General features: G+C 42.9%; 1 protein-coding gene across 1 annotated transcript; it reads left to right on the plus strand.

Annotated features, from left to right (window-relative positions):
* Nucleotides 1-54: 54 nt before the first annotated feature.
* vwa5b1 (von Willebrand factor A domain containing 5B1) lies at nucleotides 55-19956 on the plus strand. Its single transcript, XM_029507042.1, has 22 exons — nucleotides 55-193; nucleotides 389-550; nucleotides 1912-2131; nucleotides 2258-2412; nucleotides 3119-3250; nucleotides 4680-4804; nucleotides 6634-6810; nucleotides 7683-7793; nucleotides 8742-8944; nucleotides 10096-10210; nucleotides 10417-10602; nucleotides 10840-11041; nucleotides 11544-11740; nucleotides 12974-13080; nucleotides 13138-13265; nucleotides 14145-14438; nucleotides 14937-15074; nucleotides 16411-16545; nucleotides 17107-17172; nucleotides 17494-17563; nucleotides 18205-18328; nucleotides 19149-19956. Exons 1-22 carry the CDS (start codon nucleotides 55-57, stop codon nucleotides 19803-19805), a joined length of 3843 nt encoding a protein of 1280 aa, XP_029362902.1. The 3' UTR covers nucleotides 19806-19956.
* The last annotated feature ends 1540 nt before the right edge of the window (nucleotides 19957-21496 follow it).

A 21496-nucleotide genomic window follows, 5' to 3' on the forward strand; every position in this document is an offset into this window, starting at 1 on the left:
CTTTCTTTCCTTCTTTCTCGTGTGACAACGAACCAGATTCCTAAAACCAGCAGCATGCCTGGACTCATCAACAAAGAGAATCGGAGCGCTCTGCCCCTCAGTGTGTCCGACATCACTTCCTGTGTCAGGGGTTACACTCTGGCTCTGACAGCTTCTATGACCTATGAAAATATTGAGGATCACGCAATTGAGGGTAAGCGTGCGCCAGAGCGGAGTGATTTATTTCATTCAGTTATGTGAACGCTTTCAATCCACTTTGAATCAATCTAAACCCACCTTGTGCTCTGAAACACACTGCTGCAAAACTGATTGTTATTGAGTGAGTGCGTAACTGCTTGTGTGAACATATTTATGGTTTAGTTTTTTTTCCTCTCGCCCTGCATTTTAGGAATCTTCATTTATCCACTGGAGGAGAGATCGATCGTTGTCGGGTTCGAGGCCATGATATCGAGTCAGATTATAACACTGCAAGTCAAAGACAAGGCAAAAATTGAGGACTGTTATCTCGATTGCCACAGTGCACCGAACGGAGCTCTCCAGAGTGGCAGCGGTAAGATTAAAGCTGCTCTGAATCGATATTTTTGTAAAAGAAAGGCTCAAAGGATTACGTGTTATGTAAAGGTGATGGCCTACAGGGAATTATCATTATTGGTTGAATATTGGTTCCTTCTCAGTGCTCCTGGAAAGCGTTTGTCCAAAGTCAGAGACGTCTGAGTGAACATAGTGTGGGACATTTACCTCAGGAGTCACTGAAGGCCAAAGCTGAACTAAAGGAGAGTGAATACCAAACACAACAACAAGTGGGTAGTTAAAAGAAAACCTTAGCATCTTAGTGTTGGTCAGGTGTTGCATCTCCAAATCTCTGAACTCTACTGGAGGGATGAAATGCAGTGTTCTAAAGATGGTGGACAAAGGTCAAATATCCACAAAGTTACAGAATTGGCTTATGATTCCATTCTGTTCATCAGTTCAATTACATGTATGCAGACACTTGAACTTCATTTGGGTGGCCGTGCACAATATTTACAAGATAAACAATCCATTTAGCGAGCCCCCTCCTACCCTGTCGATGGGGGGCATACTCATCCGGGAGAAAGCAGCACCCATCAGAGTAGAAATACGCTATCACTGATTTCCCGTCTCTCTCAGAGGCAGAGGTGAGACCAGACCTTGTCAACAGAATTCACCTGACAGCGTAATGCAGCCCCCTGACTCTTGCCATTTTGATATAAAATCAGAATCAGCCTGTTGACAGGATAGTAATAGCTCAATTGTTCCAGTTAATGCGCCGGTGTGGAAACATCTGCATCTGTCATGTTGCTCGACACGTTTATGCAGCTTCTCCTTTGAATGCTTTGAAACCTGTCTGTCTGTTCACCAGGTGGATACAAGTGAATGTTAATGTCGCCCCGTATCTGCTGGATGTGTAAATAGGTAATTGTTTGCCAACATGTGGCGTATCAATTTTAACAGATAATCATGTGTCACTGTTGTGTTTGGAGCTTTTTGCTGGCAACAAGTGGTCAAAAAAAATAAATCAATGCAGTTTCAAAGGGGGTACACCATTAATTTTACAAACAAAGATCAATTTACTCATCAAATTTGATCAACGAGAAACATCGAAGCTGTAATTATCTAATTTTACAGACTTTACAGAGAGACTCAATAGAAAGATTTATTCGCAGAATCTAAAAAGCATTTACTAAATAACCAAAGCATTTCTAAAGAAAAACCATAATGTTGCATTATTCCCAAGGATCCCATAAAGACAGAACTATACAGTAATGTGACAGCAATGGCATCCAGACAGTTTTCCATTATCTTGGATGCTCTGAATCATAAAATTTATGGTAAATTTAAAAAAGAACAACAAAACAAACAAAAGAAAAGTCTGCATCTTCACTGATCTAGGACACATAGTACTGGATGAGGATTTGGAGACGACTGTGTTAGTGGTTAACCTTGGCACCATCCCGCCGATGGAGACGGTCCACATTCTGGTCAGTACGTCCTCCGAGCTCTGCACGCTGCCCAGTGGGGGCATCAGTGTGTCAACCCCCCCGGTGTGTACGCCTCGAGTGCAGAGGACCATCAATGAGGAGCAAGGACTGTCCCCAAACTTCTCCAGAACGTAAGAAAAAAAAAAAATAAATAAAAATCTATAATGAAAAAGAAACTGGAAAGAAAATTAAGACCAATATTTTTTAATATATTCATTCATAGATTGTCAATTTTTTTTATACCCTGCCACTTCTAGACGGGAAAGGTATACCTGTGCCTCAAGTCCTCATGATCAAACTCCCAACTCCCCTCAGCTGTGGTTGGCTTCTCTGCTGGAAGAGGAAGCCATCAACTCCATGGACTACAAGTTTAACTTCCAGCTGGAGATACGTGCTCCATATCTCCTCGCAGGTCAGAGAGCTATCAACGGAGTACTGATCGTGGATGATTATGATAAAACAGGCCTGATCACTTGAGCTATCCTGTAATCAAGCACGGCATTTTAGAGCTTCTTCACAGCTCTCATATCCGCCGTAAGACGTTGTTATCGTGGTGCATGCTGCACACGTTGCTGTTGGTTTGTGTGTGCAGGAAATCCTGAATTGAATTGGATTTTGGGAGCAATACTAATGTTGGAATGAAAGAGGAATATGCTTATTTACTTTCTGGCCAAGGAGCCCTTATTGCAGTTTTTGTGCAGACCAAACCCCCATAAAACCAAAACCATGGAGCTTTACAGGAAGATTTTGTTAGATTTAGAAAATGAGTCTCCCTGTTTTTAATCTTTATGCCAAGCCCTTAGAGTGCAGCTGATCTTCTCATCGAACTTTCATTGCTAATGAAATTTTGCAAAATTGCAACTTGCTCTTTTGCGCATCATTGATTTATACATATATATATTTTAAATAATTACTGAATATTCACTTTCATGTTTGCTCATGTTTAAATGCAGCAGTACAACAGTTATCTCGCTAATTACAGTTTGTAACAATTTGAAGCCTTGCAGTTTACGTTCAAGTATTTTCTCTTGGACGTTGCTTTGATATCACTGCAGTTGTTATTGCTGCAGGTGAAGCTGGAGCTTATTTGATCTGCGCCTGCTTTCTGCTCTGTGTAGGTGTGGAGAGCCCTTCTCATGCCATTCGAGCTGATGCTGACCCTCTGGCCCGCTCTGCCACCAGTGTCGTCATCACGCTGGCGGACAAATACACTTACGACTGTCCTGTCAAGATCCTCATTTACCCCAGCGGTAGGTCTACAGGTTTCGGTGTCGCCCCGCAGTTATACTTTGTTTCCATCTCAGGAACAATATATTGATTGTTGGTATAGCAGCTCCGTTAAGCTTCTTCTGCAGTGTTTTTTAAAATCAGATCAGATTGTTGTTATTACTGTATCACATGCCAGCGGTGTCGGACTCCATTGTGTGGGTGTGTAATTTCTAGGCTTTATCCCCCTATGCTTTCATTTCCCACTAACTGTTGTCTTCACCTATAGCTCGTATGAACCAGTTGTCTCCCAGAGGCAGGAATGATCCAATAGGCCTCTTATGTGGGCTTAGTCCACAAACAGACCTGCAGCCAAAGCTACACAAATTAATTCAGTCCGGCGCTTTGGTCTCAGCGACAGCGTGCCATCAACACGAGTAGGAAAGTGAGCTGCATCACGAACAGACGAACATGAAACAAAGAGTTAAGAGAGTTAAGAATTTTCTACGTGAGGTAAATCATCAAGCATTCTTGACCTGCGACATTAATTTGTTTACATTTCTTTGACCGTGTTGTCAGATCCTTCCAACAGTGTAAACAGTAAACAGTGTTTTTCCCCCAATTATCCTTGATGAGTCATTAAAAAGTGTAGAAGGAAGCAGCAGAAAGTGGATAGTGACAATTATATACCAATTATAAACCTACCAGTTTTTGATTTTTGTTTCTTTGTGTTTTTCTGGCTTTAGCTTCATTAACAAACCATTTTAAAACTCATGTTCCTGCCTGTGACATTCGACTAACCTTTAAAGATATTCTTAATTCTGCGGCGAAGGCAGTTTAACAACAGTTTAATGACCAAAGCATCAAAGATGTCAGAGAGAATGAGTGGGCATTATGAAGCTAAGTGCACGAATATACTGACATTTTCATCTTTACTTTCCCAGCACTGCATCTGATAAACAGCAAGAAAGGGATTGAAGAGCGAATAGGCCCATTAACCCATGAAAAATAATTAATTCATTTAATTCTACACGGAGCCGAAGGTCTAGAACACCAGTGTTAGGAATTTCTCAGCCTTATTTAGATTACATGACAAAAAAAAAAAAATAAATAAATCTGTTTATGACTAATATTCAAAAGATGAACACTTTTTAATCAGTGTTTTTAAAAAGAAGATGAAATCAGTTATTTTTCTGAAGCCTTTTAAGATATGCAGATACGTCGTACTCAGGAGAAATTACTAAATCCCCCCGATTCACTCAACACTGGGAGCTCATTTTAATTTCTTCAGACACAGCTGTGATAGCGCATCTTTATATGCAATCATCTCTTCAGGGGATAATTCTGCACTCCAGATTACCACAATCACCCCGACCCCCGTCCCCTTACCACTACCCGATGTCAGTTTCAGGCTTTGTCCATCTGCTTTACAGTCTATCTTTCTCTTTGTCCTGATCAACTGTGCCGCCGCAGAGCCTCATCTGCCGCATGTGCTCATCGAGAACGGAGACATGACCCAGGAGGAGTATGATGAGTATCTTCACGGTCGGAGTGATTTCATCAAGGCCACCAAGAAGGACTCCAGCAACGAGAGGAAAGTGAGTGTGCCATTAACATCAGTATGTCGTACCTGAACTGATGACAGTAGTATCACACCAATATCTTTTTTAGGAGAAAGCTAAAGGCCACAAAATGGCATCTTATCACGAGCAATGCGCTGCAACAATTTATCTTATTTATTGTGTCTTTGTGAAGCAAAATTGATGTTGTCACATTATTGTGTTATATCTTGGAATATAATGCAATCCAATACAGTGTAGCATGATTTGAAAATTGCTGTTGGGCTGGATCGGCTTCCCGACGAGCAGAAACATGAAATGGAACAGACAGAGCTGAAATGACTCTCAGGAAAAAGTCCCAGCAGCTGGAGATCAAACTGGCAGCTCGCCTGCTCAAAGCATTCGTGCCCACGTGATGTTGTATGCACGAAAACCTGTTGTCCCTCAGCTCGGTGAATGCTCTTTCATCAGATAGGTTCAGAGTGTCCGCCATCTGTGTTTGCACTGGTGAGAAATGCCTTTTCTTTCTTCTGATCTATCGAAATACTGGAAAAAAGAATTACAATCAACATTTTTCTTCTTGGAAAGATCTACAAAATTTACATGCAAATCTGAAAAGAGTAAGGAGAACATTTTGGACCAGACAAGAGAACCAGAGAAGTCAGTCCTGCCAGATGAAAGATTTTCTGCATGACTGGGCCTTTATCCAACTGGGGAGGAAAAAAAAAAACATTTAGGCTGGTTGTCGTGATTCTTTTCAGGCAACTTACTGTAGTGTTTTTTAAAAAGTTAGTTAGCAACAGTGCAGTGGCTCTTACAGAAAGTACGGCACGACTTCCTTTTAAAGGATTTGCTTTTAATTTGATCTGCACAAACGTTGCTTCCCTTACTTTCCCTGACAACACAGGACTGTTTCTAAGGTTTCTGAGAACAGATGTTTTTTTTTAGATATTGCAGATAAAAATATACTCATAAAGTCTGAGTCAAATTGCATCTAAATATACATCATCACCGTGCTATTATACAAACTGCTGCATTGTGACACCACAGTACTTAACCTGAAAGAGTTTTTATAAACTTGTTGTGAAACAGAAAAAGAAAAAGCAAAACTAAATCATGTCAAACAGGCAACCAGTCTAGAGCAGAAGATGATCTGAAATCCAAAAACCGAGGCCAAAACAGCAACAGGATACCAAAGACAGAGACTTCGAATAAGTCCAGTTAAAAAAAAAAGTGTCTTGTAGCACAGACGATGAAACTATTAGCATCAGTTCAGCATCACACTGAGTTTTAACTCTCGTTTTGCTTCCACATCTTCAGTGCTTGCTTATCGGCTTATCTAATGGTACTTTGCAATGAGTGAGTCCCCGTCGTGTCCAACCTGCCGGCACGAGAGGATGAGCAGGGTTCGTTCGTGGGCGCCTTCAGCTCTCTGAAACCAGCCTGATGGTGATATAAACTACCTAAAACCTGCCTTTTTACAATCCCATTAATGACGCCAATTTGGCTTTTATTTATTAATTTTTTCTTCTTTGTTTCTTTATTCTGGAAAATCGTGGGTTTCAGTTCACATCTCGGCTGTGATGAGGTTGTTAAGTGACCAGCAGCCCTTAACAGGAGAGAGGGAGGGTGAGCACTTAGCCATAAAAATGGGTTTCTATGGAAACACTCCAAAGTCTCGCCTGGAATTTCCTGCACATCTACAATAATTGATGCACTCTATTCACCTCATCGCCTGATGTCCTTTTTTTTTTTCTTTTTTCATTTTTACAATCTCCTTTTTTGAGTGTTAAATCACAGCGTTCTCCAGTTCATTGAAAATCGTCCTTAATGCATGCCTTTTCCTTCTGCCTCCTCTCTCCTATCAGGTAGACATCATTCACAGGCGCCTGCATAAGGACATCCTTCACAACCCTGTGGTGATGCTGAACTTTTGTCCCGACCTCAAGTCCATCAGCTCGGACCTGAGGAAGGTTCACGGCGAATTCATCTTCCTCATCGACCGCAGCGGCAGCATGAGCGGGGTAAACATCAACCGCGTGAAGGTATTTTAATCTCAGATCACAGATGAATAAATTCTGATATATCACATGTCAGCAGCTTAAAGATTCAAAGATGTTTTCGGATTATTGTTGGAATGTGCCAGGGTGGATGCCAAATGCGTCACAATGTAAAGATTTAAAGAGAGATTAAATGGAAAGTTTGGAAATAAAAACACATGCCACCTGAGGCTGACTTCTCGACTCATAGCTATACTTTACAGCCAGAGACAGCAGGCGTGGTGAAGGTCAAGTACACGAGAATATTGACCAGACAAATCATTCGCTCCCAGTTGCTTGATTTTTAAACAGCAAGCCACTGAGATTTTATCAGACTTCAGGTTCTCCAGGAAGGACACTCGATGTTTACTTGCTTTTATTTGTGTCTGCCTGGCTTGTTGTGCACAGAGCCTTTTCTGTGATGTGTTGTGTCTGGGCTTAAGGCCAGGGTAAGCCTGGTGGGGATGTACTAACTACTCACCACTGATCTCTAACAGAATCTAACAGAATACCTCCTGCCTATCTCTGTTTTTCTTTCTTAATGCGCCTGAACGAGCATCTCACTTTCAATCGTCTGGCTGTCGTGACCTTTGTGTTGCTCGCCTGAACGGAGGTTGAGATGTATTGCTGCGCTTTTAAAAACTGCTCCTCTACTGCATGCTGCCGCTCTCCAAAATCTGCCGTGGTGATGCCGGCTGCGTGAAGCGTTCACGTGCATTCGTTCAAGCAGACGTTGATGCACTTAGCTGCACTGCATTGGACATGGTCAAATCATCCGACAGGACCCGAGGCACCCAGCCTGATATTTTCCTCAGTTATTTGGGATTTCACAGCTGCCGTTAGTTTCTGTTTTCTGAACGTGCTCCTCTCTTTCTCAGGATGCCATGGTGGTGATTCTCAAGAGCCTTGTGCCTGGCTGCCTGTTCAACATCATCGGCTTTGGCTCCTCATTCAAATCGCTGTTCACAACCAGCCAGAACTACGAGGAGGTAATGAGGCTCTGTACCGTTAAGTGACCATGTAATGGATCAGAACTCATTAAATGTCATCTGTGGCTCTGGAAGACTCCCCCCAATGGAAATGCAGTGTTTTTCTTTGGGAGGGGGTTGCTTGATCCATTCCTGTTCATGCGGGGGTGGAAATGTGTTCATCGCTTTCACTCAAGTGAAAAAACAAACACATATAACATAAAAAAATAATAATAATAACAATCAATTCCAATTACAAATCTTCATTCTAAATCCTGCTCAAGTGAAATTACACAAGTATTATCTGCAACTTACACAGAAAGAATCACAGTACAAATACTTGCTTTGCAGAAAAGCTTTGGTGCATCATAGCATGAGTGCATTTTTACTTTTATAGCTGGTCAATGGCTTTCTCATATTATTCTTAGTGTACTGTAGTGCACCGTTCAACTCTAGCCTGCAGCACGTATATTAAAATAATGCAGTACTTTAAATAAATAAGACAATTATAACTCCAGTACTTCTGCATGAATCTCTCAGACTAAGTCTAATAAAGAGTTCAACTTTTTTACAACTTCACATTTTAAGTCTTCTTCTCAAGCGACTTCACAGAAAACGATTTTGAATCTGCAGTGACAGGAAACAGGCAGAGCCTCACATTGGCGAAGCAGTTTTACTCTTATTTATTATTCTTATTGTACTAAGTACTGATTAACCTTCTGCGAACAGATAATCAATTAACTGACTAACTGTGGCAGGTCTGCTGGTGTTTGCATAACGTCCAGGAAAGAGCTTTTGTTTCTCTTCTGAACGGTTTATTTTAAAATCCAATAATGATTGATGAACGCCTCACGACATGTCACTTCATTTATTTTTCCTCTTTGTGGGTGCAGTATTGTATTCAGCTCTGTTGTCAACACTGAGCGAAATGCATTTTTATGTATTTTCCTCTTTGCCACGGTGACTCAGGAAGCCTTGGCCTTGGCCTGCGAGTATGTACGAAAGATTAGAGCAGACATGGGGGGCACCAACATCTGGGCCCCGCTCAACTGGATCCTGAGGCAGCCGATGTTCAGTGGACACCCACGCCTGCTCTTCCTGCTCACCGACGGCGCCGTCAGCAACACAGGCAAAGTCATCGAGCTGGTCCGCAGACATGCACGGTACATCAGGCAAGTATGACTGCTGCCGCACTCAGGCACTTTCTGCTGAAAGTCAGAAAAAGGTGACTCAAAAATACATTACATGCTGTATTTGATTCATATCAGCTCATCTCACAGACATGAATATATTAGGTAGCAGCAAAGAATGAATCAAGCTTATGAGAAATCTGGTAGAGGAACTACTGTATCTTGTGCCAATAATCAGTTCATTTTTCATTGATGCTTATTATGCAAATTGCAAAAGTGGAGCTGACCACTAAAAAAAAGCCATCCCAGGCTTGTTAGGGGGATTGAAAGCAACACCTGGTTAGGAGGCTATAATCCTCTCAAAATGAAATCTGGAACTGAGTACACATCTTATGTTTGTGTCACTTGTTAGACGTTATACATCTCTGTCACAACAACGACTGTGCAGGAAGCCGGGTTTTGTGCCGAACAAATTTTGGATTAAAATAACGACATTGTTGGAAACCAGAATAAGGACTTAGGAAGGCTCCCTGCTGGATGCCAACAGCAGCTGTCGACTGAGACCAGGCGCCAGTGGCACGATAGATTCTGAAGCGCACAGGGAAATAATTTCATTTTGCTGCTTGCGTCTAAGGCTCACACTGCGAATCCCTCTCCTGAGTCGCCCTAGAAATAATTGACTTTTGTCTTTCCCCCTCTTAATGGATGACTTCCCCCCCAGACGATTGCATTGGGTACACAGAGCTCAGCCAATCCTGTCGACGCTTCCTGGGTCGTTTTCGTGCTGTGCTTACAAATCAGCGCTGACTTTTCGAGACAAGATCAAACAGCAATGAATCTCTATTTTGCTAAATCAGTGTTGAGTTTTTAACCACGTTGAAGGTGACATTTACGGTTTTAATCGCTCTGTGCTCATTAAAAACGCAAAGGAATGTTGCTGGTGCAGTGCAGTGGAGTCGGTCGGCTCCGTCCCTCAGTGAAGAAATGAACAACAGCAAAAAGAGAAGCAGAAAAAAAAAGAAAGCCCCCCCCTGAAAAGCAGCAGGTTTGCCTCCTGTTGCCTCCCCGAGCTACTGAATGCTTGACAAATGAAATAGTTTATGTAGATCTCCTGAGACTATACCTGTGATCATGCTCAGTCATGTGTGCCTCGATCTGTCCATGGAGCTGCAGTGCTTAATGTGTTTGTGCAGATGTTTCACCTTCGGCATAGGGCAGAATGCTTGCAGGAGGTTGGTGCAGGGACTGGCTGCGGTTTCTAAAGGCACGGCGGAGTTCCTGGCTGAGGGAGAGCGGCTGCAACCTAAGGTACTTATTTCCAGCTTTCTGTCTTGCCCCTAATGACAGCCAGCTATTCTGAGGGCCGCTGAAGAGCCATTATGCAGCAGTTTCAAAGCCCAGAGAGTCTGCTGGTACCAATTAGGAAATCATATCTCAGAGATGATGCTCGTGTTGTGTACCGGCTGCGCATATGCTGAAAGTCTGTTTTTCATCTGCTTATTTTCATCCCACAGATGATAAAGTCCCTGAAGAAAACCATGTCTCCGGTGCTCAGCGACATTTCCATCGATTGGCTCTTCCCCGAGACCAAGGAAGTGCTGCTGTCCCCCGTGGGCAACACCTTCCTGTTTCCGGGGGACAGTCTGATTGGATACAGTGTGGTCTGCGACACCACACGCTACCACGCCAACCCCAAATCTGTAAGTGGAGGTGAAAGGGTAGGGGCAAAAAGTGAGGCAAACAAATGTGGGGCGAAATTTCCAACTGACTGACTTCACTTAAATCACTTGTATCGGTTGTGCCTGAAATGTGTTTGTAGTGAATCCTGAGGGAGGTAAAAGGGCTAAGCTCAACTACATAGAAGCTTTTTAATCTCTTTAATGGGTCTTCATTAATGCACTTTTCTTGGCTGTGTCACCTTCTCGAAATCTTAACAGGATAAGAGGAGACGCTACAGCATGATGCGCTCCGTCGAGTCAGCCAGCTCTGTATTTTACCACTCTCAAGAGGAGGACACGACAAAGACGAATGTCGACAGTCAGGGCTCCTGCAGGGAGGCCACCGCCGGCCCGCTGTACGACTCCTATCACGACTCCATGATGGACGGCAGCCCTGTCACCTCTGAACAAGACACCATGGGTGAGTACTCACTTCATCCATGAGGAGGTCAAGTGTTGAGATTCTTGTTGTTGACGTTGACATTCATGCTGGTAGATGAGGACACAGTGAACAGCCCATATTTTCCTGGAGAGCAGTTTAAAGTATCGAACTGCGCTGCTTCTCCGTTGACATCTTGGCAGCTTCTGACTCTTTCTACGTCCCAGCTAAGCCAAAATAACTGGCCAACATTTGGCTGCATGCAGAGCCGAGATCTCAGCTGACACTGAAAAGAATTTTGTCAAAATTTGAACAGCTGAATTTGACAAAAATTCAACTCAGCTCAGTTTTCAGAAAGAAGGAAATGCGCTAAAGGGACTAAAACCATTTTTTATACCTGGCTGTAAACATTTATTTCTGCTCTAACAGGATATATTTTAGGTATTTCACTCATGAAGTTTGTTGCTTGGTCACAATTGTAGAATACTGTCGGAGACCCAATGGATTTAGGAAGGCTCATACGTTAGTTCATGTGTGTCATCAGGGTTGGATAGTGCATCACCAAGAAGGCGAGCGTACAGCACCAACCAGATAATGGACTACAACCCAGCAAAGAAGGCCTACACTCCCAGTGACCCCAGCTCTGTGGTGGTGAAGAATCCACTGAGGAGAGCCAAAGTCCAGGAGCTGATCGGCCAGATGAGCCCCGAGCACGAGGCGCAGTGGAAGAACGATTACCAGGTGAGGTCAACATCCATCCACGTGATTTAGCTTCATCTGCTCTGCTGTAGTTTCTAAAATGGATCAGCAGCTACTTCTGATTCATCGTGTCATTTAACTGGACTTCATGGACGTCAAACCAACACTTCCAAACTTAAGCATCGGTCATAATGGCAGGAGAAAGCAATTTTGTCTGTGGAAAGTGATATTTGTATTCAGACTGTGTTGACAGATTGGACTGCTCTATAATCAAGAAGAGACAGCGCTCAGTAATGAAAGGCAAAATGTATGAATGTCAATTAAGTGTGAATGTATCTTGGTATCATTAAACAGAACTCACTGGGCCGCGAAGACATGACATCTTCTCTTTGTAAATGCATCTGAGGCTCCATTCCCCTCCTGCCAAGCTCGATCAATCTAAATACAATTACAATGATTAAATAATAACTTCGTATTTGTCTGTTTATTTCTCCACACGTGGGTAGATGAAGGCTACACCTTCTGCTAATCTGAGCAGTATTTTGCTGCACGGATCAATTTTCGACTTCGAATTTAAAGCTGAGGGCAGCCCGGCAGCATTGTGGTTAGGGCGCGGGTTTGGTTCCCAGCCTGGGGCTTTTCTGTGGGGAGTCTCCATGTTCTGCCTGCGTGGGTTTCCTCCCACCGTCCAAAGACACCACGTTTGGGTTCACTGGGGACTCTGTAGGTCCGTCTCTGTGTGTTGGCCCTCTGATGGACTGGCGACCTGTCCAGGGTGACCCCGCCCTCGCCCTGGGTGAGCTCCAGCACCCCTCGTGACCCGGAAACGGATAAAAGCGGCAGAAGATGAATGAATGAATTTAAAGCTGAAACAATGAATTGATTGATTTACTAGTTAGATCAGTTGTCTTTAATTTCAGGTTTTCAGGTTCGCTGCTTCTCTTTTTTCTTATGTAACAGTAAACTGAATATCTTTGGATTTCAGACTAAATAAAGCTCTGGATGGCACTTTACGTGCCCAAAATATTGTTGGATTAAACTAGAAAATGGTCGCCAGATCAGTCGCTTTGATCTGTTTGTGGAGCCGCATGTTCAGCAGAGTTATTGTCTTGACTTTTGCTCTCGTGATATCGTCCTGTAAAAAAAACTGTACTTTATCTTTGTGTTTATGGAAGCACTGTGAGATAAGATGAGATTAGACGAGGTCTCCTTACCCGATTCAAACCTGTGATATAACCAGGACTTTTTTATAAAACGCTTTCTTTTTGTTTTCAGCCACAGCTGGCGAGTTTATGTGCCACCTCTTCCAGGGGGGGTCCTTCCAGCTGCCACAGGCCTCTCCCCCAGCCAGAGCCGCTTCTTCAACAGGACGCCAACTCAGAGCCTCATTCCCATCATCACCAGCCTCAGGACGCCCTGCAGCCCGGCAGCAGCAGCAGCAGTACTAGCAGCAGCAGCAGCAGCGGCGGCGGCGGCGGCGTGCTGCCAGCTGCCCGTAACACCGCCGGGGACAATGGATCCAGATCCTCCACCGACAGCCCATCTGTTGGCAGCATCGGAGATCCAGGTGAGAGCACAAACACAACATTTTCTTCTCATTATTACTTTTTAACAGCTGGGGATTCTTGGCAGACAGGCAGTCGTACAAAAAACACACAGAAAAAAAAGCTTTTTTATATCAAGTTTGGAAAGTTGTAAATGAAGAAGGAGGAAGGCTCAGGTTTAGAAACAGCTTCCTGAACAACCACAGAGATAAAAAAGTTGGCTTATGTTTCTTGCATTATGTTTTTGAGTACATTGAATCCATCCCAGCATAGCATAAAGAGAAAGAAGTAGCAAGACTGGCATTATTAAGGACGAAAAGGGTTTCCTGTGCTGTTCACCCAGACAACACTAACACCTCAGAATTTACGTTTTTGTACATATTAAACCTTCAAGATAAAATATAATTATTAGGAAGTTCAAGGTGGAGCGAGCCAGGAAAGCTGTTTCGCCCTATTTCCCGTCCTCAGGCTGGAGCTTCATATTTAATGGATAAGAGTGACGTTAATCTTCATCTTAGTGTCAACAAGGAGGCATCAGAATCTGCCTTTGGGGTAACTGAGCCAATAAAGTTGCCAGGTCAAGCTAATTCAAACTCTGTGGATTTATTCAGTCTTATGTAACAAGTCCCTGAAAAGTTGAAATGACAAACTAAATTTGAAATGAGGTGAGATGAGTGAGGACAGGAAACGTTTGGGGTTTTTTAATATTTGGGGATAAAACCCACAGGGGGAATAACGGCTATTTGAGCTCTGCTTCAGCAGTCTGCACAAAGAGAGTGGGTGAACAAATCTAAGTGACGCAAATCCAGTTGTGCGTACAGGCAGGAAAAGGGCAGCCTCGGGGTCACGTGAAAACAGCGTGGCTGATAAACGAATCTAATCCCACCTCTGCGATGTTTCAGATGGTTACGGACACCAGTTGTGCCAAGCAGAAACCCCACAGGAGAACCAAATACCAGCTCTGGTCGCTGAAAACCAACGCAAGGGCGACTGCAAGGCCGTGGTGACCGGCCTGCTGTGTGGGACACCGATGAAGTGGGAGGTGGTCTTCGATATCGAGCCCTTCCTGAGCGGACGGGAGCGCGAGGAAAAGGTTCACGAGGAGCTGTGGAACGAAACCTTCCACCACCTGGCCGGACACTCCATCATACACGACTTTGAGCACATGGTGGATAAAGAGTGTGAGATTGAGCACGGTGAGCTTGTTGTCAATCGTCAAAGCTTTAATTTGGACGTTAAGATGCTTTTGTTTTGTATCCGTGTAAAGATAATCACGCTAATTTGCAGTGTGAGATTTAGGTGAGAAGTTTTAAACCGGTTTCTTTTTTAATACCCTCAAAAGAGCTCACTATCTAATTCACAATGCCTTTAAAGTGTAAAAAGCACACATTGTGGTTTTAATTGGAGATTATGTGCAGCATAAGTGTTGTAAACACATTTTTTTTTTTTACACTTTATACCGATTAATAGCATGTTAATTAGTGAGACGCAGACGTTCTCATGGGTGGTTTTGTCCCCATTCAGTGGAGCCAGCCAAGCTGTTGCTCCCCGTTCGCACTCTTCATGCTCATCTTTCCAGCAGCTGCTTTATCTTCATATCCAACTGATAAATGAGATGTCATAGAAATGACATACTACAGTATGGCGTTATATAACACACCATCCTATGGAATGTTTTTGTTTATCATCAACAGGATCTGGCAGGAAGTACCAGCTGTATGCCATTCACACCAGCAAAGCCTGCAATATACTGAGCAAATATACAGCGTTCGTCCCCATCGACTTGGACACTAATGAGTATTTGCAGACATGTATTGAATACGTAAACCCCGGTAAGTCATACTGATTTAATGATTTAATGTTCAGTCGCCGCCACATTTGAACTTTATCATCATTCATGGAAATTGGAAAACCTGCTTGGATTTGAACATCCTTAGTTTGTAATTTAGCAGCATCTGTGCTGTAAAATCTAAAACAAACGAATTTACTTTTGGTGAATTTATGGAATGCTGAGTTAGTTGAGTTGAGTGATACGACTGATGAAAACAAACAGCTGGTTAGCTTAGCTTAGCTTAGTTTAGCATAAGGTCTGGAAACAGGCTCATGTTCAGAGGTAAAACTATTCTGTAATAATTTCTTAATAAATGCTAGGTATGATCACAGCCAAATTAATTGACTGGGGTGGATTAATCTTTAATCTTCTCCAGCAGCACTCATTAAAAAAATTAGATCTGAATGTGCATATTTTCACCAAATTAGCTCATCAGTACAACAGGTCAGGATATAAACAACCATGTTTGTTTTTTGAGACATTTTGGCCCCCTGTAATTAACACTGCTATAAAAACATTTCCTAATGAGTTTTCATACTAAAAGCCTTTTTAAAGACCAGCCTGTAAAAATAATTATGGGGGCATTATTGAGTTTTATTCATTCTACATTCTTATTATTTGGAGCTTTGGAAATTTGCGACATCGCATAGATTAACTAATCAATTATTAAATTAACAACATATATATATATATATATATATATATATATATATATGGTTGGATGGAAATAATTAACAGCTGCCACCCTAAATATTTTATATCTAGGTTGTTTGAATCAAAATGAATTTACAAAAACAGCAATTTGTGTGGGTGTCAGTGAGATTTGATAGTAAGCGGGGAGCATTGTGGGATTTACTAAGAAATAAGTGTGCTTCCCAAACACTCTTTCTGTGATCATGTCCAGGAGTTAAATTCAAGTTCCTCTATGAAACTTTCTGAAAAGGTCAAAGGTTATTTGGTAAACCTATCTTTCAGGGAAGCGTAAGAAGAAGATTCAAGCATCGGTTTTGCTTTGGGAAATATTTTAACATTTGTTAATGTTTAAAAGGAGTGACATCACCCAAAAAAAATAGAAAGAGAGAGCGAGAAGCAACCTGCTGCTGAATAATGTTTTAACCTGTATCCATGTAGAGACAAACAACCATTCAGGCTCACATTCACACCTAATTTAGAGTCGCCAGTTAGCCTGAACATGTCGGTCTTTCAGGTTATTAAACCCAGAGCTGGCTTGCAGCGAGGCGACCCCTCTTGGGACTAGATTTGACTTTCAAATTGTGCAACTCAGATACCAGCCAGCTGCGTGAAGACAAAATATTTGTGAAATATCGTGTCTCCAGGCGAAGGTCTGAAAAGAGGCTCCCACTCCAGCTCCCGCTCGGGGAGCAGGAAGAGCAGAGGTTACTCCATCGGACTGGGTCGCTCTCAGTCTGGCGGCATGTCGGAGGAAGCTGAGGAAATCCTGCAGCCCAATGGTAAGCTGCATTTTTAAAATAATTTAAGCAAACATGTTCAGTCAATCCCAAATCATTAAACTCCAGACAGAGCTTTAATTTTCTCTTTTTTTTTTTTTTTATTTCAAACCAAATGAATAATTCAGTAGAAAGCTATAAGAGAGGCACTCCAGAGGAAGGTTTCAGGGATTTTTTATTATATTTGGAAGGAAATTTATGAGCCTATGGAAAAGCAGAAAGCAGTATTAAAATTGATGCTTATATATTTCTATTCATTCAAATCTGACTTTATTTGAATAAAATGAGGCTACATTCAGTGGGAACTGTGAGCTTTTTATAAGCTGTGTGCTGCTTTACATTGAAAATACTCCAACTTCAGCAAAAGGGCGCAGCATTTGAAATTGGATTTGGCAGTGTCTTAGCAACAGCAGGCAGTAAGACACCACCACACTGCTCGAGCATCTGTTGGGCGCTGCCAGCTAAGACGATGATGTGCATCAGGTTTTTGGTTTGGTTTGGTTGAAAAACAAGAAAGGAGGGATGAGAGTGAATTCTCTATCTCAATCATTTCGCCAGGTGGAGAGGATGGCGCGTCACCCTGCAGCACCCCCTCCTCCGCCGGCTGGGAGAGATGCAGCTTCACGGAGGGTAAGGGCGACGCATCCGTCCGGCCGGCTCGTCTCATCTTCGAGGCAGCTGTTGTGTTGCCCCCATTGTGAAACATGAAATTATTGACATTTTAGTCCCTCTTCTTGTAAGAAGTCGGCGCACACAGGAGCAGTCTTTGAGCTGTGGCAGAGAGACAGACAACTGGTGGAGTTTATGTCCTCTGATGTCACCAGCTGTGTTTTAGAGCTTTGTTGCATGAGACTAATGTTGAAAACGGAACAGAAAAGTGACAATAAATGGCTTTTTCTTAATCTCTCTCTCTCTCCCTCCCTTTTCCGACTCTGCTTCTCTGCCTCCAAGTCTCCCAGAGGAGTCCGTCTGTGACCTCTGACCAGTCACAGAAATCCCTGGAGAGCATTTTCTCAGCCAGGTGGGTGTTTGGGGACCGGCTACAAGAATAAATGTGCTGTGACAGTGATACAGCTGCACGGGCAAACACAAGCACTTCAGCATTATGGTCCTCATTTTTATCCCCTTCTGGCAGATGATTTTGAGAATGCCTTTCTTAAGGGTAACGTAGCTTATGAGCACCTGTTATTATTTCATGACCACGTAATGAATGACGAATGAGAATTTCTTATAATCAAGAAAAGACAGAAAGGAACTACTTCCCAACATGTTTTGCCGTTGAAAGGAGCGAGACAACATATTTAAAGTTGGATGATTGTTCATTTTCAAACTTAGATCGAAGTGAGTACGAGGACAAACCAGTCTTATTTCAGATTGTTGTTTGGATGCTCAACTAAACTTTTTAACTCCCGACATCCAGTGCTGTAGCTGAAAGTGATTATCCTAAAACTACACATAGAAATGATAAACTCTGCAAGTCGCCCAAAAATCCCCTTCAGCCCTCCATCTTACATCACATGAAAGTCATCAGATGTGCGGCATAAATTAAAGAAACACTTGTTTTCCCTGTATGAATAAAAGCGCCACATGTAACTGGAATTGTACGTGCTGCACATGCTGTTCAGAGTGATTTACATCTTCCTTTTCTTCCGCCTCCGTCAGGTTGGCGCTCAGCAGGACCCGTCTGCTGACTCGAGCAGCCAAAGGATTCATGAGTCGATCTCACAGCAAGTCTGGTGATTCAATCGGAGAGAGTGACAACGAGAACAAAGACTACATTCCTTTGGTAGGTAGCTGATCCATACACGTGGGTGCCCTCGCACGGGTTTTTGATGAAAACTAATTTGAGCTGACTGTCTGGGGAGACGACTGTTTGAATACAAAAGAATGAAAACCAGTAGCACTTCTGAGGCTGAGGCATGGAAGCATCCGAACACGTCCAACCCAAGACCTTTATCTGCACCTTTATTCTTGCCAAGTGAAAAAAACAAAAAAAAAACAAAAACATAATAATGATAAAATGAGAAGGGCAGCAGCCTTTAAAATCAGTCTCATCTTATAGCCGTCTACAAATGGCATTTTTCTTGAACTTACCAAAATATAACTCCACAGTTTGAGCTGCTTTGTTTAATTTCACTACCTTCAAATTTGGTATAAAAGCAAACCACAATACTTTTTTTCTGCTTTGCGAAAGAAAATATGAGTAATGAGAACAACCTTGTTTGGGGGGCCTCAAGCAACATTAATGGTTGCTGTCTGAAACCACAGAGAGTCTCCAGGAAGTTCTAATTGTGGTCATATATTGTTCATCACTTTCCAAATTTGATGGCGAGAAAAGGATCAGAATAGTCTCCCCCTTTAACAAGTCTCCTCAAACCCAGCAGGTGGTTGAAGGAGTAGTTGGTTCACCGTAGAAAACGCAAAGTGGATTCACTTTCTCTCCTTTTTTACTCAGACAGACAAAAAAAAAAAAAAAAAGTTGTTAAATGCTGTTCAGAGTGATAGTAAATTGTGGGAGCGCAGCTGATTGAAGGTTGTGAAACAAACTAACACAAAGTAAAAACATGAAGCAACTTTAGCTGCCAAGCTATTTTCCTTCTGCACAGCTGCTGTTGCAGTTGGCTAGCGGAGCATTTCCCCTGGACGCTGCTCTGTGTGACACCATTAACGTGCCCATGGACAAACTAAAATGGACGTCCCCCTTCGCCAGCCACCGTATCAGCCTGGGACACTTGTCTCACTCTGGCAGCCGCCGTGCCGAGAGCGCCGATGACGGCCACAGATCGCCGTGCGAGCCGGAACCGTGTCAGCAACCTGCAGAGCGAACTGTGGGCGTCCACAGCTCCTCTCATCTGTCCAGGAGCATCTGGACGGATGCTGCTCCTTCCTCGCTGGGAGGCCCATCAGCCGCCGCTGAGCCTCCTCCCTCCCCGCACTCCCAGGACAGCGGACGGAGCTCCGGATCGGGGGGTTCGGAAGTGGCGTCGCCCGGCGGGGCACTTAAGGGGATGCTGAGTCCGGAGAGCATGGTGTGGGCCACAGCTGTGGCCCTGGCCTGGCTGGAGCACAGCTCTGCAAGTTATTTCATCGAGTGGGAACTGGTCGCCGCCAAGGCCAGCATGTGGCTGAGTGCGCAGGACATCCCAGAAGGCCGAGATTTGGCTTCCATCAAGGCCGCTGCCAACCAGCTCTTCATCATCCTCAGACACTGGGACGAAAACCTGCAGCTGAACATGCTCTGCTACAACCCGAACAGCGTCTGAGGCCCCGTGGTGCAGACGGACCACTGACCACTCGGAGTGCTCAGTCCCATGTGATACTATGCTATTCTTCATTCGGCGGTCTGTCCTCTGGAGTTTGATTTCGCTGTGGCTGTCGTGAACAGTGCGTGTCTTCTTCTGTTAGTGTGCCGTTCCTCCAAAACATATCACAGGCGCACCGTGTGCAAGCTATTACCTCGCTGGTGCCGTACACTGTAGCTGGAACCCTCTTAGCTGTTCGCAAGGGATCTAATCAGAGTCATGCCACCCTGGTGGAGTTTTATGGAGAAGAATGTAAGTGTTAAATTAATAGCATGCTGGGCCACCAACCATCCCATCTGAGAAAAGCTCTTATTGTCATCATATTGATGTTATGAGGAGAATGCAGCAAAGCAACACTTGGAGGAAACTATTCCACAGTCTTTACATCATTAGAGCATTTTCTGAATTGATTGTATTGTGAAAAAAAAAAAAAAAACAAACAAACTCAACAACAAATTAAAAATGAAACACCTGGACACTTGCACAGATTAGTGTTATTAATATTTGTCATTTTGCAGTTTGATTGTAGCTGACAGACAGAAAAATATGCAAACAGCTTAAGAAAATATAAAATACAACATTAAGATTCAGTTTTGAAGAAGCGTGGGAATCTGTGAATGTGTGTCCCACTGGCATGTTATTTATTGTTTATTTTTTAATGAAAAAATATTTTCACACTTATTTCAGTATTTGGTTTTGATTGATTTTAGCCTCAGAGAGAATAACGTGGACCTGGAGTTGGTTGCATTAGCTGTTTGTGAGTTCAGAAATTAGCCTGAATGGGAACAAACTGTTTACATTTGATTGTGTTTATGCCTCAATAATTTAAAAGGGGTTACACCAATATGAACTGGCTGGATTAATTCATGCTGAGAATTCACACCCTCAGATAACTGGAGGTTACTGTTATTTAGCTATTAAACTAATGTTGGCTGGCTAAAATACCACACAATACACCTAAAACTGTCGATGTTATGCAAATATGGCCAATTAAAGTTAATATATGTATGTATGTATGTTGAAAAGTTGCCCAGACAAATATATTTTAGAGGACCTGTCTGCCCCCCCCCCAACCCAACCCTGCAGATAAACAGTACAGATACTGGATGGATGTTTGCTCTAAACTGCTATTTTTAGAGGTTATTGTCTAGCTGCTGAATGCTCTGCTGACTTACTGTTCACATATCTAATTGTTTACGACAGGAAGACTCTAAAGATGCTTCCTAGCAATGAATTTACACATTAGAACTAAAGTCCTTAAGATCAAAATCCTTGTATGGGTAACTTCCTACTCCGCAGTCATCTTGACAAGGCCCCCCCGGCTGTAATCTATGACCAACAAAATCCGATTCCTAGCTCAGTGAATCAGGCAAGAACAATAGCGGCATGTTCAGTCGTCTTTGGGAAACAAATCTGATAAAAACGGCTTTAAAAGTTTAATGATTTTGCCCCAAATAAGTTTTTTTTTTTTTTTTTTTTTCTCAACAGGTTGTGTTTTCTCCTCCCAGCGTCCATCAGGGGGGCTCAAAAAGGTGTAATCTGGTTTTTAAAAAAAAAATCACCGGCCAGTAGTTATTTAGGAGAGATGATCCGCTCAAACTCAGAAATCAATTTGCAAACAGCTGATGCAACCTAATCCTAATTCTGGCAGT

This window comes from Echeneis naucrates, chromosome 7, assembly GCF_900963305.1.
Source record: "Echeneis naucrates chromosome 7, fEcheNa1.1, whole genome shotgun sequence".
Classification (NCBI taxonomy): domain Eukaryota; kingdom Metazoa; phylum Chordata; class Actinopteri; order Carangiformes; family Echeneidae; genus Echeneis; species Echeneis naucrates.